This window comes from Bos indicus, chromosome 9 (genome assembly GCF_029378745.1).
Source record: "Bos indicus isolate NIAB-ARS_2022 breed Sahiwal x Tharparkar chromosome 9, NIAB-ARS_B.indTharparkar_mat_pri_1.0, whole genome shotgun sequence".
NCBI lineage: Eukaryota > Metazoa > Chordata > Mammalia > Artiodactyla > Bovidae > Bos > Bos indicus.
The window spans coordinates 79,799,468-79,813,933 of record NC_091768.1 but is presented as its reverse complement, the minus strand read 5'-3'; the positions used below and the strand labels follow the sequence as shown (position 1 = coordinate 79,813,933).

Sequence of the window (14,466 nt, the reverse complement as noted above, 5' to 3'; positions counted from 1 at the left end):
AAGGTCTTTTCCAATAAGTTAGCTGTTTGCATCAGGTGGCCAAAGTATATTTAGTACTTTAAATATGCCAATTTCATTATCTTCTTGGCAGAATGTTTAAAAGAAAAAGAGAAATCAACCATCTTTCAAAGCACTGTTACCTTGCGTGTAATGCGTTATTTCCCAAGACTGCTCCTTCAAGATTTCTTTCTTCCATCAGTGATCTTTACAGGTTGGACCATGATGCTCTTGGGTATGGTTTCTTTGTGTTTATTTTAGTAGAGATTCACTGAGCTTCTTGGATCCACAAGTATTTTTTCTCCCAGTTTAGAAAGTGTATGGCCATTATTTTTTCAACACTTTCTTTCTAGTCTGTTTTGGAACTCCAACCATATATGCTGGACATCCAAATATAAAGTAATAATACATAATGCTTATTTCTGAATAAATATACCTTAATATGTAAGATTGAGTAGATAAGGATATCCTTTCTAAACACAGGACACTAGAAGATCATCCACCAACTAAGAAAAGCAAAAACTAATGTTTGTTGAGCATTTACTATATGCTAGGTACTTTGTTAAAGGCTTTACATGAATTTTCTCATTTAAAATCCAGGACACCTTCATGAAGCAGGCTTTATACTTTTCCTCATTTTACAGACGTGGGAACAAGTTTACATAACTCTAATAAATTACCCAAAGTCACACAGTTACAAAGTGGCATATGGAATTTTGAGGTCAATGCCTGCAGTACTCTTAACCACATTATACTAACACTGCATGCAAAACTACTCCATTCACTTACAGTTAACTGAAGAGCAGATACAAGCCACTGTTCTTGGCAATTATTATCCAGAGGTGAATAAAAGAGAAATTTCTAATCTAGCAAGAGAGACAATACTACCCTCATAGATCTATTTATTATTATAATTACTAAGAATGAGACTTTCAGTATATAGTGAGAGCATGAAAACTTAAGGTATGATATATGTACAAAACACATGACTTGGGGACTTCTCTGGTGGTCCAGTGATTAAGAATCTGCCTGTCAATGCAGGGGACACAGGTTTGATCCTTGGCCTGGGAAGATCCATGTTAGTTCAGTGTCAGTTCAGTTGCTCAGTCATGTCAAACTCTTTGTGACTCCATGGACTGCCGCGCGCCAGGCCTCTTTGTCCATCACCAACTCCAGGAGTTTACTCAAACTCATGTCCACTGAGTCGGTTATGCAATCCAACCATCTCATCCTCTGTTGTCCCCTTCTCCTCTTGCCTTCAATCTTTCCCAGCATCAGGGTTTTTTCAAATGAGTCAGTTCTTTGCATTAGGTAGCCAAAGTATTGGAGCTTCAGCTTCAGCATCAGTCCTTCTAATGAACACTCAGGACTGATCTCCTTTAGGATGGACTGGTTGGATCTCCTTGCAGTTGAAGGGACTCTCAAGAGTCTTCTCCAACACCACAGTTCAAAAGCATCAGTTCTTCAGCGCTCAGCTTTCTTTAGAGTCCAACTCTCAGATCCATACATGACTACTGGAAGAACCATAGCTTTGACTAGACGGACCTTTGTTGGCAAAGTAATGTCTCTGCTTTTTAATATGCTCTCTAGGTTGGTCATAACTTTTCTTCCAAGGAGTAAGTGTCTTTTAATTTCATGGCTGCAGTCACCATCTGCAGTGATTTTGGAGCTCAAAAAAATGAAGTCTGTCATATGCCACAAAGATCTGTCATATGAAGATCTATATGCCACAGGTCAACTAAGCCCATGTACCACAACTACTGAGCCCAAGTGCCTAGAGCCCATGCTATGCAACAAGACAAGGCTGTGCCATGAGAAGCCCAGCATGGCAATGAAGAGTAACCCTACCTCCCTCCCCAAGTAGAGAAAGCCTGCATGCAGCAATGAAGACCCAACACAGCCAATAAAAACAAAAAAAGAAAAACTCATGATTTTTGTAAGGAGATGCATTTCTTCTAATCTACCATGGTTTTCCAGGCTAGCAATAATTCCAAACTTTCCACTGCAAATGAATACCTTAAACAGATCATCTCCTTTGAAGCCAGCTATTCATGTACATGATCATCCTAGTTATGTTGCAGCTCTGTTTTTTAAGTAGGGAGAGTTCCAGATTGAAATATAAACAGGATTCTCTAGGAGCTCCAATAGAGGAATGTAGGTTAGCGCCAATCAAAATATGGTCCGAGAACCAGAGCTGGCTCGCAAACTGTTTACCAGTTTTGTGACAAGATAGTACAGAAATTGAGAGCATTTAGCAGACAAAACAAATCTGGCTTGTATTTTATATGTCTCTTTAAAGTGTTATTTTTCTAGATAATCATAACTTGTATTTTACAAAACAATCAGTCTGCAACACAATGGCTATTAAAAGGAAAAAAAAAAAGAGGCTGGACCTTTATCACAGAGAGTTTGTGAATACTGCACTGGGGCATAGCATCTGGGCATAAGGAACTTATATTTTCTGAGTCTGTTTTCTCACTGTAATTCAGGGTTGTGAAAGTGAAAAAAGTGTCTAAGTACAGTGCCAGACAAACGGCAGGAGTATATCCCTTTACTGTATTTTGCCCTTACCACACCGTATAGCATCACAATCAGTTATTCTGCTTCTCTTTCCAAGTTGGAACACTACCCCCATGAGGGCAGGAAAACATACCATTTGATTCCCTCAAATTAGCAGAAATTCAACAGATAAAGGTAAAATGGTATCTGCTCCTCAAACATGCTAGAAGTGAAATAAACCTAAAATACAATAAAAGGAAGTCTATCAACGCGGCCATAAGTAGTTAACACAAGATGTTCAAGTAGGAATATAACCTATTTATGGTTTGAACATTGCTTGCTTCACAACAGAAAAGTAAAAAATTTAACATATACTCTGGTGACTCTATACCTAAAACTGGGTCACTGATTCCAAGACAGCTATAGGAATGGTAAAAGTTTACATGACTATAAATTTAATCAAATTCTGAGATGGAATTATATAAAGCACAGTTAAAAGAGTTAAATGAAAGTTGCTCAGTCATGTCTGACTCTTCGGGACACCATGGACTATACAGTCCGTGGAATTCTCCAGGCCAGAATACTGGAGTGGGAAGCCTTTCCCTTCTCCAGGGGATCTTCCCAACCCAGGGATTGAACCCAGGTCTCCCATATTCTAAGTGGATTCTTTACCAGCTGAGCCACAGGGAAGCCCAACAATACTGGAGTGGGTTGCCTATTTCTTCTCCAGCGGATCTTCCTGACCGTGTAATTGAACCAGGGTCTACCAAACAGATAGGAGAGCTTAGAAACAGAATAGCAACAGATAAAGTATTTTTTTTTTAAAGCTAAAGACTAAAGAAAATGTAGACTTTAAAAATTTGGGGCAACTATGAATACTGACATGAAATTAAAAGGAAAAAAAGTCAGAAAATAGACCAAGAAAGATTATATCTATTGCATTTTATAAGAATTATAAAAGAAGTTCTGTGTAAGCAAGTCTGAACCTTATCTTCTTTTATAGATAGAAAAATGAAACTATAGCAACTTTTGAAATAGCTATAGCTAAACAGCTACTGAATAGCTACTGTTTTCACTCTGAGATTTTAACCAATGTCCAAATTTATAGTTACTGCCAAATATGATGTAATAGTAGAATGAGACAAAGTTCTTCCTTTGAGGATGTGCAGTATAATTATTCTAAAATACAATATATAAACCTTAAGTTAATGCATTTATAGTTTCACAATCATATAGTTAATCCCAATCATGGAAAATCTGAGAGAATGGAAAAATGCACATAAGGGCTAGAATAACGTAGCTAAGACTTGTAGAGAAGGCAAGACCCAGACAAAGCAGCTAAAAAAAAAAAAAACAGTTTACAACGGTGAAAGTGGAGATGGCGGTAAGCAGATAGGTCTGACAAATGTAAAAAGGGACTGGTAAGAAGTACCAAGAAGGAGCCTGGACTTGCAATACCAGGAAAGGAAAAGTCTCTGTTAGGTTCTTCACTAAAACAATGATGGAGGAGAGCATGGAAAAAGAGCCTAAAATAGGAAAATTCATTAGGTTATCTGTAGTAACATAGCTTGTGAATGACTGACCTTTAAAAAAAGGCTGAAATGTTAAATAAATTTAATTAGAAGACTTCACATCTTTATGTATAAATGCCATACAGATGGCCCTAGATGTTCACCCTGTTACCTCCTACACTGATAACCCCCACAATGCCATATCATGTTTCTTCTCCTTTTTTATTACTAGAGATTAGTTTTTTGCTGTCATCATTTCTGGTGGCTCTACTTTTCATTATCATTTATACAACTTATATGGGTAATTTCTCATCTCTCCTTTTGGAGCTTTTAATCAAAAACTATATTTGCTTCTCTCCTTTCCTTTTTTGTTTCCTTTCTCATCTTTGTTTTTTATTTGCCCTCTCCCATCTCTTCTTGCATGCTTGGCATGTATAATCATAGATCTAGATAGCTGCAAAGGACCTCAGAGATCTGCTCAACCATGCTTCCCATTTTATTTACAGAGGAAAAACCAATTCCAGAGAGGTAAAATGACCTCTTGGTTTGGAGTTCAGTAAGGCCTGGCTCTGACAACTACCTTTCTGTTCTTTTAAAATTTTTCAGAGCTGATAGCAAAAAAAAATACTATTTTTTAAACTTTAGAAAATATAATTAAAATGATTAAAGACAGCATTAAAAATTTAATGCTAATTAAATCATTATCTTGATTATAAAGATGACAAAATTAAAAGATTATTTTAAAATATACAAATAAAAATATAAGATAATCATGACTTTCCCTTCCCTATTTTTTGTTATTGTAGGCTTTAATGTTTCTCAACTAGCATTCTTTGAGAAGCAAGAGGAACAATCTTTTTGAAGAGTTTAAGTTTTATCAAAAAACTGTGAGATACTATGCAGTTAATAACCATTACATTTCCTTTATAAATGAACAAATAAGATATAGCAAGTCCTGAAAGCTACCCACAGGAGTATATATTAAAAAAAAATCTGCCTACCTGAAATCCTTAAACTCATTCTTTTCCCACCTTTCTGTTTCCTGTCTTTGTCTCTGCTAGTGTTTTTAAAGTACAGAATGAACTGAAGTGAAAGTTGAAAGAAGGGAATGAGTTACAACTGTTATAAGTAACAGTTATAACTGTTGTAAGTTAAAACATCTCATGGGATTAATAGCTATTCTGAAATAAGCAATGTTCCAATAGTTTGCATCTTGATTTGGGCATCAAGTGCTTAAAACATAAATTAATAAATACAAGCCTTAGATTTCTTCAACAACGAGAACCTACAACTGAAAGTTAACGCCGGTGACCATCTAATTTATCTGTTTTGGCAGCAGCTGCTAAAGTGGAGCACTGTTTACAATTGTAACACTTTAAATCATTGTTTTGAAAAAGCTATTACCTCAGTGATAATGATGGAGATGCCATTTCTAGAAATGGAAAATGATGGAACAAAACAACACTAAAAGTAAGAGAAAACAGAATTTGAAACTAGGGTGATCAAACTGGTTGGCTGGGGGATTATGTTACTGATGCATGGACAATCTTGCCAGTATTTTACTTTCCTTGTCAATCTTCAATCATGGTCAAAAACCCACTCACTAGTCATGTTAAGGATAAGATCGTTTAATAATGGATATGAGAAATGTCAGTACTGTATGCCAAAGAAATTATAATTTTGATATATACAACTTTCACTGGATATACAAATTTTGCATGCTGTAACAAACATATGTAAGGCAGTGAAAAGTACCTACTTATACGTACACATTAATTGTGTGTACAATTCCTTTTCTAATTAAAATGCAGGATTTACATGAAGACACAAAGAATAAATCTAAGCCCAATAAAATAACTTCAGGAACGTCCTTTCCATGCCGTCCCTATAAGCCTAATTTTCTCCATACTATTTCAGACCCCTCCTGATTTTTTGATCCTTTAACCACCAAAACAGATGTTGATTTCCTACTTTAGTGTATATGCAAGGCAAAGGAAGTATGTAGTAGGTTATGTGATGAGATAGGGAAAGAAAATAGCATAAAAACTTTGGGAAAATGTCCCTTTCATGCTTATACTACATTCATTCTTTAGTATCCTCAGTATCTAAACAAATCTTCCCCAACTCCTCTTGAAGTCCTATCGTTTGTCCTATTACATAGTCCTGTCTTTAGCCGCTACTGCTGCTGCTGCTAAGTTGCTTCAGTCGTGTCCGACTCTGTGCGACCCCAGAGACGGCAGCCCACCAGGCTCCCCCGTTTCTGGGATTTTCCAGGTAAGAACACTGGAGTGGGTCGCCATTTCCTTCTCCAATGCATGAAAGTGGAAAGTGCAAGTGAAGTCGCTCAGTTGTGTCCGACTCTTCGCGACCCCCTGGACTGCAGCCTACCAAGCTCCTCCACCCATGGGATTTTCCAGGAAGGAGTACTGGAGTGGGTTGCCACTGCCTTCTCCAGCTTTAGCTACTATGTTCAAATAACTAAGGAAGCTGTTCCTTGTTAAGGGTTCTTCAGTTCAGTCGCTCAGTCGTGTCCGACTCTTTGCAACCCCATGGACTGCAGTACACCATGCTTCCCTGTCCATCACCAACTCCTAGAGCTTGTTCAAATTCATGTCTATTGAGTCGGTGATGTGATCCAACCATCTTATCCTCTTTTGTCCCCTTCTCCTCTTGCCTTCAATCATTCCCAGCATCAGGGTCTTTTCAAGTAAGTCAGTTCTTCACATCAGGTGGCCAAAGTATTGGAGTTTCAGCTTCAGTATCAGCCCTTCCAAAGAATATTCAGGACTGATTTCCTTTAGGATGGGCAGGTTAGATCTCCTTGCTGTCCAAGGGACTCTCAAGAGTCTTCTCCAAAATCACAGTTCAAAGCATCAGTTCTTCGGTGCTCAGCTTTCTTTAGAGTTCAACTCTCACACCCATACATTACTACGGGAAGAACCATAGCTTTGACTAGACGGACCTTTGTTGGCAAAGTAATGTCTCTGCTTTTTAATATGCTGTCTAGGTTGGTCATAACTTTTCTTCCAAGGAGCAAGTGTCTTTTAATTTCATGGCTGCAGTCACCATTTGCAGTGATTTTAGAGCCCCCTCCAAAAAAAATGTTACTGTTTCCATTGTTTCCCCATCTATTTGCCATGAAGTGATAGGACTGGATGCCATGATCTTAGTTTTTTGAATGTTGAGCTTTAAGCCAACTTTTCCACTCTCCTCTTTCACTTTCATCAAGAGGCGCTTTAGTTTTTCTTCACTTTCTGCCATTAGGGTCGTGTCATCTGTGTATCTGAGGTTATTGATATCTCTCCCAGCAATCTTGATTCCAGCTTTTGCTTCATCCAGCCCGGCGTTTCTCATGATGTAATCTGCATATAAGTTAAATAAGCAGAGTAACAATATACAGCCTTGACATACTCTTTTCCTGATTTGGAACCAGTTCGCTGTTCCATGTCTGGTTCTAAATGTTGGTTCTTGACCGTCATACAGATTTCTCAAGAGGCAGGTAAAGTGGTCTGGTATTCCCTTCTCTTGAAAAATTTTCCACAGTTTGTTGTGATCCACACAGTCAAAGGCTTTGGCATAGTCAATAAAGCAGTAGTAGATGTTTTTCTGGAACTCCCTTGCTTTTTCGATGATCCAATGGATGATGGCAATTTGATCTCTCATCCTCTGCCTTTTCTAAATCCAGCCTGAACATCTGGAAGTTCACGGTTCATATATTTTTGAAGCCTGGCATGGAGAATTTTGAGCATTACCTTGCTAGCATATGAAATGAGTGCAATTGTGCGGTAGTTTGAGCATTCTCTGGCACTGCCTTTCTTTGGGATTGGAATGAAAACTGACCTTTTCCAGTCCTGTGGCCACTGCTGAGTTTTCCAAATTTGCTGGCATATTGAGTGCAGCACTTTCACAGCATCATCTCTTAGGATTTGAAAGAGCTCAACTGTAATTCCATCACCTTCACTAGCTTTGTTTGTAGTGAGCTTTCTAAGGCCCACTTGACCTCACATTCCAGGATGTCTGGCTCTAGTACCTAAATGTAAACTTAGATTCTTTTTTCTTTTGAAATACAGATGAATTACATGCTAAATAGAGACATTTATATGTCTGTTAATTAAAGCAAAAACAAAACAAAATCTCAATTACTCACTTAAGATTTGTGAACATTTTGTTCTTTTTCCTGTATCTGTCACTTTTATTGTCTGGGTTCCCCATTGTTGGCAGTTATAACTTCATGGAACTGGGTGTGTGCTTCTGAGATATGTGGGTAAAAGCAGCTCCTCCAAGTAAGAAGTAGGAGACGCCTCTCAGAAGGAAGAGACACTCAGAAGGATATGGCAAACCAATCTGCTACTTTGCCTCATTATGACGTTCTCTTCTGACATCTGACATTTCCATCCTCTTCTCTAATTGTATTTCTTTATTCACTTCTTTCTCTAGCCTTTTACATGCAGGTGTTTATCAGGATGTTTATCTAACCATATTCTCTTTCAAAACTATCTTCTTAACCTGAGAGTTTGTCTACTCTCCTGACTCAAATTTTCACCTCTCTTTTGCATATTTCTTGTCTTTTGATTCCAAGAGTCTTGTGGCAATTTATTTTTGGTTGGTATACCTGCACTTCAAATTTTAAATCTAAGTTTAAACATATTATTATTCCTCAGGTCAAAGACAGCCCACTTTGTATGAAGTTCCACAGTAATCATTAACTAGTTCTTTTGCTCAAAGTATAGCTCTTTATTCAAAAAGGTCCCCTTACTAAAGATGCCAGTCTTTTTATCATCTGTCTAATCTGGCTTATGACTTACTTTTCTAATCAGGTCTCTTTTTCTCCTTCACCCACCTGGTACTCTCCAAAAAAATCCCATGGACAGAGGAGCCTGGTGGTCTACAGTCCATGGGGTCACAAAAGAGTCGGACATGACTGGGCAACTAAACAACAACAACAATGCATACTAGTAAAACAGGAAAAAATCTAGATAAATAGTGACAGGAGACGGGAGCAGAAATGGAGCCAAGCAGTGGATTTATAGAACCTATAAAATATAAGTAAGTGAGAAGCATCTCTGGTTTTCACACTCCAAGTTTCAGTTTTCTATTATATTCAGTACTTCTCTATTTCAAGAAAATCTGACAGAAGTGGCCCTCAGTGGGCATTGCCCCATATCCTAGAGGGTGTTTGGAAATATCTGCTGGTGGTTTCCAGTCATCTGACTGATGGAGGAATGCTCCGTGGGCAAGGGTCAGGGATGCTTTGAAATATAAGGGACAGTCACACTCAGTACAAGGTGTCCCTCATTTAGCAGTTTTGAACTGTACTGCACATTTCTGCCAACTCAAAAACTTAGCTTATGATCATCAACCCTGGAGCTTCACTTCATTTTACATATAAACAAAGAATATTTTGCACAGTTTTGATATACTGTTTTATGAAAATGTAAACTGTCTCATAGATTCGTTTGTTTGGAACTTTACTCTGAACAGCTAACCATTTTGAAAAAAAAATCATTTTTCATAAAAAGCAATCTCTCCAGAGATTTCAAATCACTAATAAGACATTCCTCTATCAGTCTCGTTTATAACTCCCTTTTCTTCTTTCTCTTTCTAAATTAATCTCTCTCCTCTCAGAAAACAATTTTTCCATGTGAATGGTAAAGCCCACTACAGTGAAAACAACACTGAACTAATGGCAATAAGTTCATCACTTAGCCTCCATTTGCTCATACATAAAATGAATATGTGCTCAACTTATCTCAAAGTGGTTCTGAGAAACAAACTGATAAAACGGATAGGAAGTACCTCGTAAAATATCAAGTTGTATATGCATTTTACAATAGAAACAAATCTCTAACAATAGTATTTCTGGCAAGAAACAAAATAGGGAAAAAAAAACAGTCCTAAAAAATTTCTGCCTCCAGTAATGTTTACCAAATAACAATAAATAAATTTAACAGCATCAAGGATCAGTAATATTTAAAAACTCAATAAAATAAAACAATGAACCTGGGGTTCAGAGACCAATTTAGTAGCCATGCACTCACTAAGTGTTAAATACATGCTGGATTTAAAGAACCTACTACAAAAAAACAACATTTATTGTTAAAAAATAATTTCACCTTTTGTTTTTAACTTTTTAAAATGTAGCTAGTAGACAATTTAAAATTACACGTTTTGCTTTTACTACATTTCTGATGGACAAGTGCTCTAAATAAACAATGCAATGACAAAACTAATAAAAAGCAACCAATACTGATCTCTAGCTAATAAGGCAATAAAGAATATACACTCACTTCATCAGTGAGTTCTCCAAACACTGTTATGACATCTATTAAAAGACTTGCAGTATAGAAGGACTTGATCATGTTTCTGGAAGAGAAAAGAGAGTTCATCTAATTTAAATGAAAAATGTAAGATGCATAATTAGTCTTGTAGCTACAAGAAAAAAACTTCCAATGTTTTAAAAAGCACTCTGAAGTTCATGTTTTCAATAAAATCAGATTTTAGGAACACAATGGAGCTCCTTCTGTAATCTGTATTAGCAGGAAGTGACAACACATATTACAGGTGCATATGGTACAATAAGGTTTTTACAATACGCTTTTCATTTTAGAAAATGTAGTGGCAATACTATCTGAATCGATATTATGCTACGTGTATTTCTTTGTATTTAAGTTTTACTATAATGACAAATCATTTGAGTCGGTGGGATTGGAAATTTTTAAAATCAGTATCACTGAACCAGGATGTTTTGGTTAATAGTAACACAGATTTTATTAACTGCTAAAGAATGGCTAGTTAGAGTGTATTTACTGAGAAAATGAATTTGCTCTGGGTACTTATCTTTCAGCCATGTTATCTAAAAAGCCAGGATCACTCTTGTAACCCAGACTTATTCTAAGATTCAAAAAAAAAAAACCCAAAACAAACACCTAAATCATTAATCAGGAATCCTGGAACTTATTAAGAAAAAAACTGGATAAAGTCTGGTTATACAGTAATAAAACTTGTCATTTTTATTTGATCTTTCTATACTTACTTGTGAAATCTCCCAGCACGATCTTCATTATCTGCATACAAAAACATTTTCAAAGCGTAATTCTCCAAATGTGCAGAACCAACTATTTCTTGAGTAATAGCTTCATTATCACCCAACTGTTTCTTAAGCTAAAATGAAATGAGATATAGAACTTATGATTCTGGACTCAGAGAAGCATATACCAAGTACAAGAAATCCTAATAATCAAATCCAATGTTTATAAAAAGTTGAAGAAAGATACTCATGATAACCTGAAAGTATAATTTAGTTCTAAATATCAAAACTTGTGTGAGCATGCTCAGGTGTGTTGGCCTCTTTGCCATCTTATGGACTACAGCCCACCAGGCTCCTCTATCCATGGGATTCTCCAGGCAAGAATACTAGAGTGGGTTGCTACTTCCTCCTCCAGGGGAATCTTCCTGACCGAGGGATCAAACCCGCATCTCCTGTGTCTCCTGCATTGGCAGGTGAATTCTTTACCATTGAGCCACCTGGGAAGCCAAAATATCAAAATAAAAAAGAGCAAAAAAAAAGATAACATGCCCAACTATCTATGTAAAGCATCAGACAAATATTTCAAATGTACAAGAAAAATGGAGTTAAAAAATTCTTTCCTAGCCATATAATTTAAATTTTTAATTTACTCCTATTTCAATATCTCCTATCAAATATAGAAAAATACAATGAGAAGGATCATTATATCCTAAAAAGTATCTCTCAGAGCACACTGTTAAATTTAGTCAAATATACACCTCAAATCAACACAATTTACACCCATGTAAATTTCCAGTCAGTACATCCCTTCCCTACACACAGAAAAAGTAATTTAAAAACAACAAATTTAATTCCTATATTTTACTGAGACTGTCATATTGGAATAAAATGACCTTCTAGAATATTAGATCTGAATATCACACTATTGTAAAGAACATTATAAAGAATTAAATTTAGAAAAAGCCACAGAATTTTTCATAAAATCATCAAAGTAAATATTCTCATAATTAAGGCCCGGAAGAGACTGAATATTGGAATTTAAGGACATCTGGGCATCCTTACTCCCAACAAAAACAGGGAAAAAAAAGTCCCACATGTAACACTAGTTTACTGTATCCACATTGTGAAATAATTTAATTGGAGAGGCAATTTATTTCTAGAAAAATTTAGTGGGAGTATGCCATTTAATCTCATCCTCAACATAAAATGTCTGGCAGCAATAACATAATATACCTGAAGTGTACCAACTATAAACATTATAATAATACAAGCAGGTACGTTCTCACCATGGAATAAACTTCCTTGTTATTTAATGTAGATAATAAAAAATTCCTGGTAAGTCCCTTTATAAATGTGATTTTACATTTTGTGTATTATAAAGAACCATTTAAGTTTTGTCTTATCCATAAGCTGTTGTTATTTCACCTATTATTGTTAAGCTGTAAAATTAATAGAGGTTTATTCTATATTAATGTCTGTAAGAGATGGTATTTTACAAAGTACTGCTACCTGTCAGACACATTCTTTCGTCCACCTCCTAACCTCACTCCCAAGAGTACTCAAACTTTTCCTGCATTCACAGAAGCAGTGTTAGAAGCAGAAGGCCAGACAGGTTCCAAGGGCAGCTGAGTGGTCATCAGTGATGCCACCAGGCCTACCTTGGGTAGATAATAGCAGAAGATGACAGCCTCAGAAGGTCAGACACCCATACCAGGGTAGAAAGAACACTCTTATCCATGGCTGCTTCATACAACTAAGACTTTGATCTGAAAGATTCTGGACTGACTGGTTTAAGTGTTTTGATTTTTAATGTTTAAGTTTTGTTTCTCTAAACAAAATAATGCAACTGGTCAAATAAATATTTAGGTTTCTAATTCTCTTGTTAGTCACTCAGTCGTGTCTGACTCTGTGACCCCATGGATTGTGGCCTACCAGGCTCCCCTGTCCAAGGGACTCTCCAGGCAAGAATACTGGAGTAGGTTGCCATGCCCTCCTCCAGGGGATCTTCCCAACCCAGGGAGGAGATGAAGCAATGAGTAGACCTTGACACTGTTAAAAAAGAGACTGGGAGGCACAGGGTGGAGCCCTTAATGCTAAGTGAAATTACTATAGCATTGCCTTCCTGATATATTGATACCCAATCAAATGCATTCAGTTTTCCCTGGATTGGTGCCTCTACACAATCTGTGATGTTACATCATAGTTCACCTACCACATTTCTGCTGGCAGAGGAGAATGCTTGGACCATAAGAGTATCCTGTCACAGGACTAAGAGTGGGAGGAAGAGACGATAGGAAACTTGCCTTGTTGTCTTTTTCACTAAATAAATAGCCCACTTCTTTTCTTTTTTTTTGCTGTGCCTTGTGGCATGTGGGCGGAGAAGGCAATGGCACCCTACTCCAGTACTCTTGCCTGGAAAATCCCATGGACAGAGAAGCCTGGTAGGCTGCAGTCCATGGGGTCGCGAAGAGTCAGACACGACTGAGCAACTTCACTTTCACTTTTCACTTTCATGCATTGGAGAAGGAAATGGCAACCCACTCCAGTGTTCTTTCCTGGAGAATCCCAAGGACGGTGGAGCCTGGTGGGCTGCCGTCTCTGGGGTCGCAGAGTCAGACACGACTGATGCGACTCAGCAGCAGCAGGAGCAGTATCAGTGGCATGTGGGATCTCAGTTCCCTCACCAGGATCAAACCCACCCCTCATGCAGTAGAAGAGCAGAGTCTTAACCACCTGACTGCCAGGGAGGTCCCCCATTTTATTATTATAAGAGCTATTTAAGAATTTCTAATCAGTCATCCTTGTGAGTGCATGAAGGAAGGTTAGAAATGATTCATTACTTATGAAAGAATGATTCAAAGGTCTACAATAACCTGGAACAAGAAATAATGTATAGGGAAAGATACTGAAACCAACTTTTCCTTCAACTCCCTAAGCACTATAATGTAAATGTAAAAAAAATTGTCTACTTTTTCCTCAGCTATAATGACGCTGCTGATTGCTACCAACAGTTAGAGCTACAATAACACACACACACAAATAAAATGGCATTATAAACATTAATCAGAAAAATGTTCAGTGTTCAACTTACAGCTTCTAACTGATCCATTAGCCTTGACAGAAATTTACGACATTCAGGAGTTTTACTATCAATTTTCATTCCAGTTTGCATCGCATACAATCGACCTATAAAGAAAAATACAATGATATGAATAATTCCCAGGACTGAATGTTTAAAATATGTTTTGTCTCTAATAAATAATTTAAAATTTAAGTGAATTTAGAAATAAAACTTTAATTTACTATGGATCTTATTCACAAATATAACAAACACAAAAACACTATCCAAAGAATACAAGATTCATGATGATGATAACACATTTCTATGAAGGAAGGCCTTCTCTTTTTACATTATATTTAAAATAAAAGGAT

The 14,466-nt window shown here is 36.9% G+C and overlaps 1 protein-coding gene across 2 annotated transcripts in view; it reads right to left on the bottom strand.

Annotated features, from left to right (window-relative positions):
• VTA1 (vesicle trafficking 1) overlaps positions 1-14,466 on the bottom strand; it is a 70,498-nt gene that overhangs the window by 36,235 nt on the left and 19,797 nt on the right. For both annotated transcript variants that reach the window (XM_019967513.2, XM_019967511.2), the window contains exons 2-4: positions 14,126-14,220; positions 11,041-11,168; positions 10,295-10,370 (exon numbers count right to left, since the gene is read on the bottom strand). In XM_019967513.2, coding sequence (XP_019823072.2) covers positions 10,295-10,370; positions 11,041-11,168; positions 14,126-14,220 — 299 coding nt within the window. The remainder of the gene's footprint in view (positions 1-10,294; positions 10,371-11,040; positions 11,169-14,125; positions 14,221-14,466) is intronic.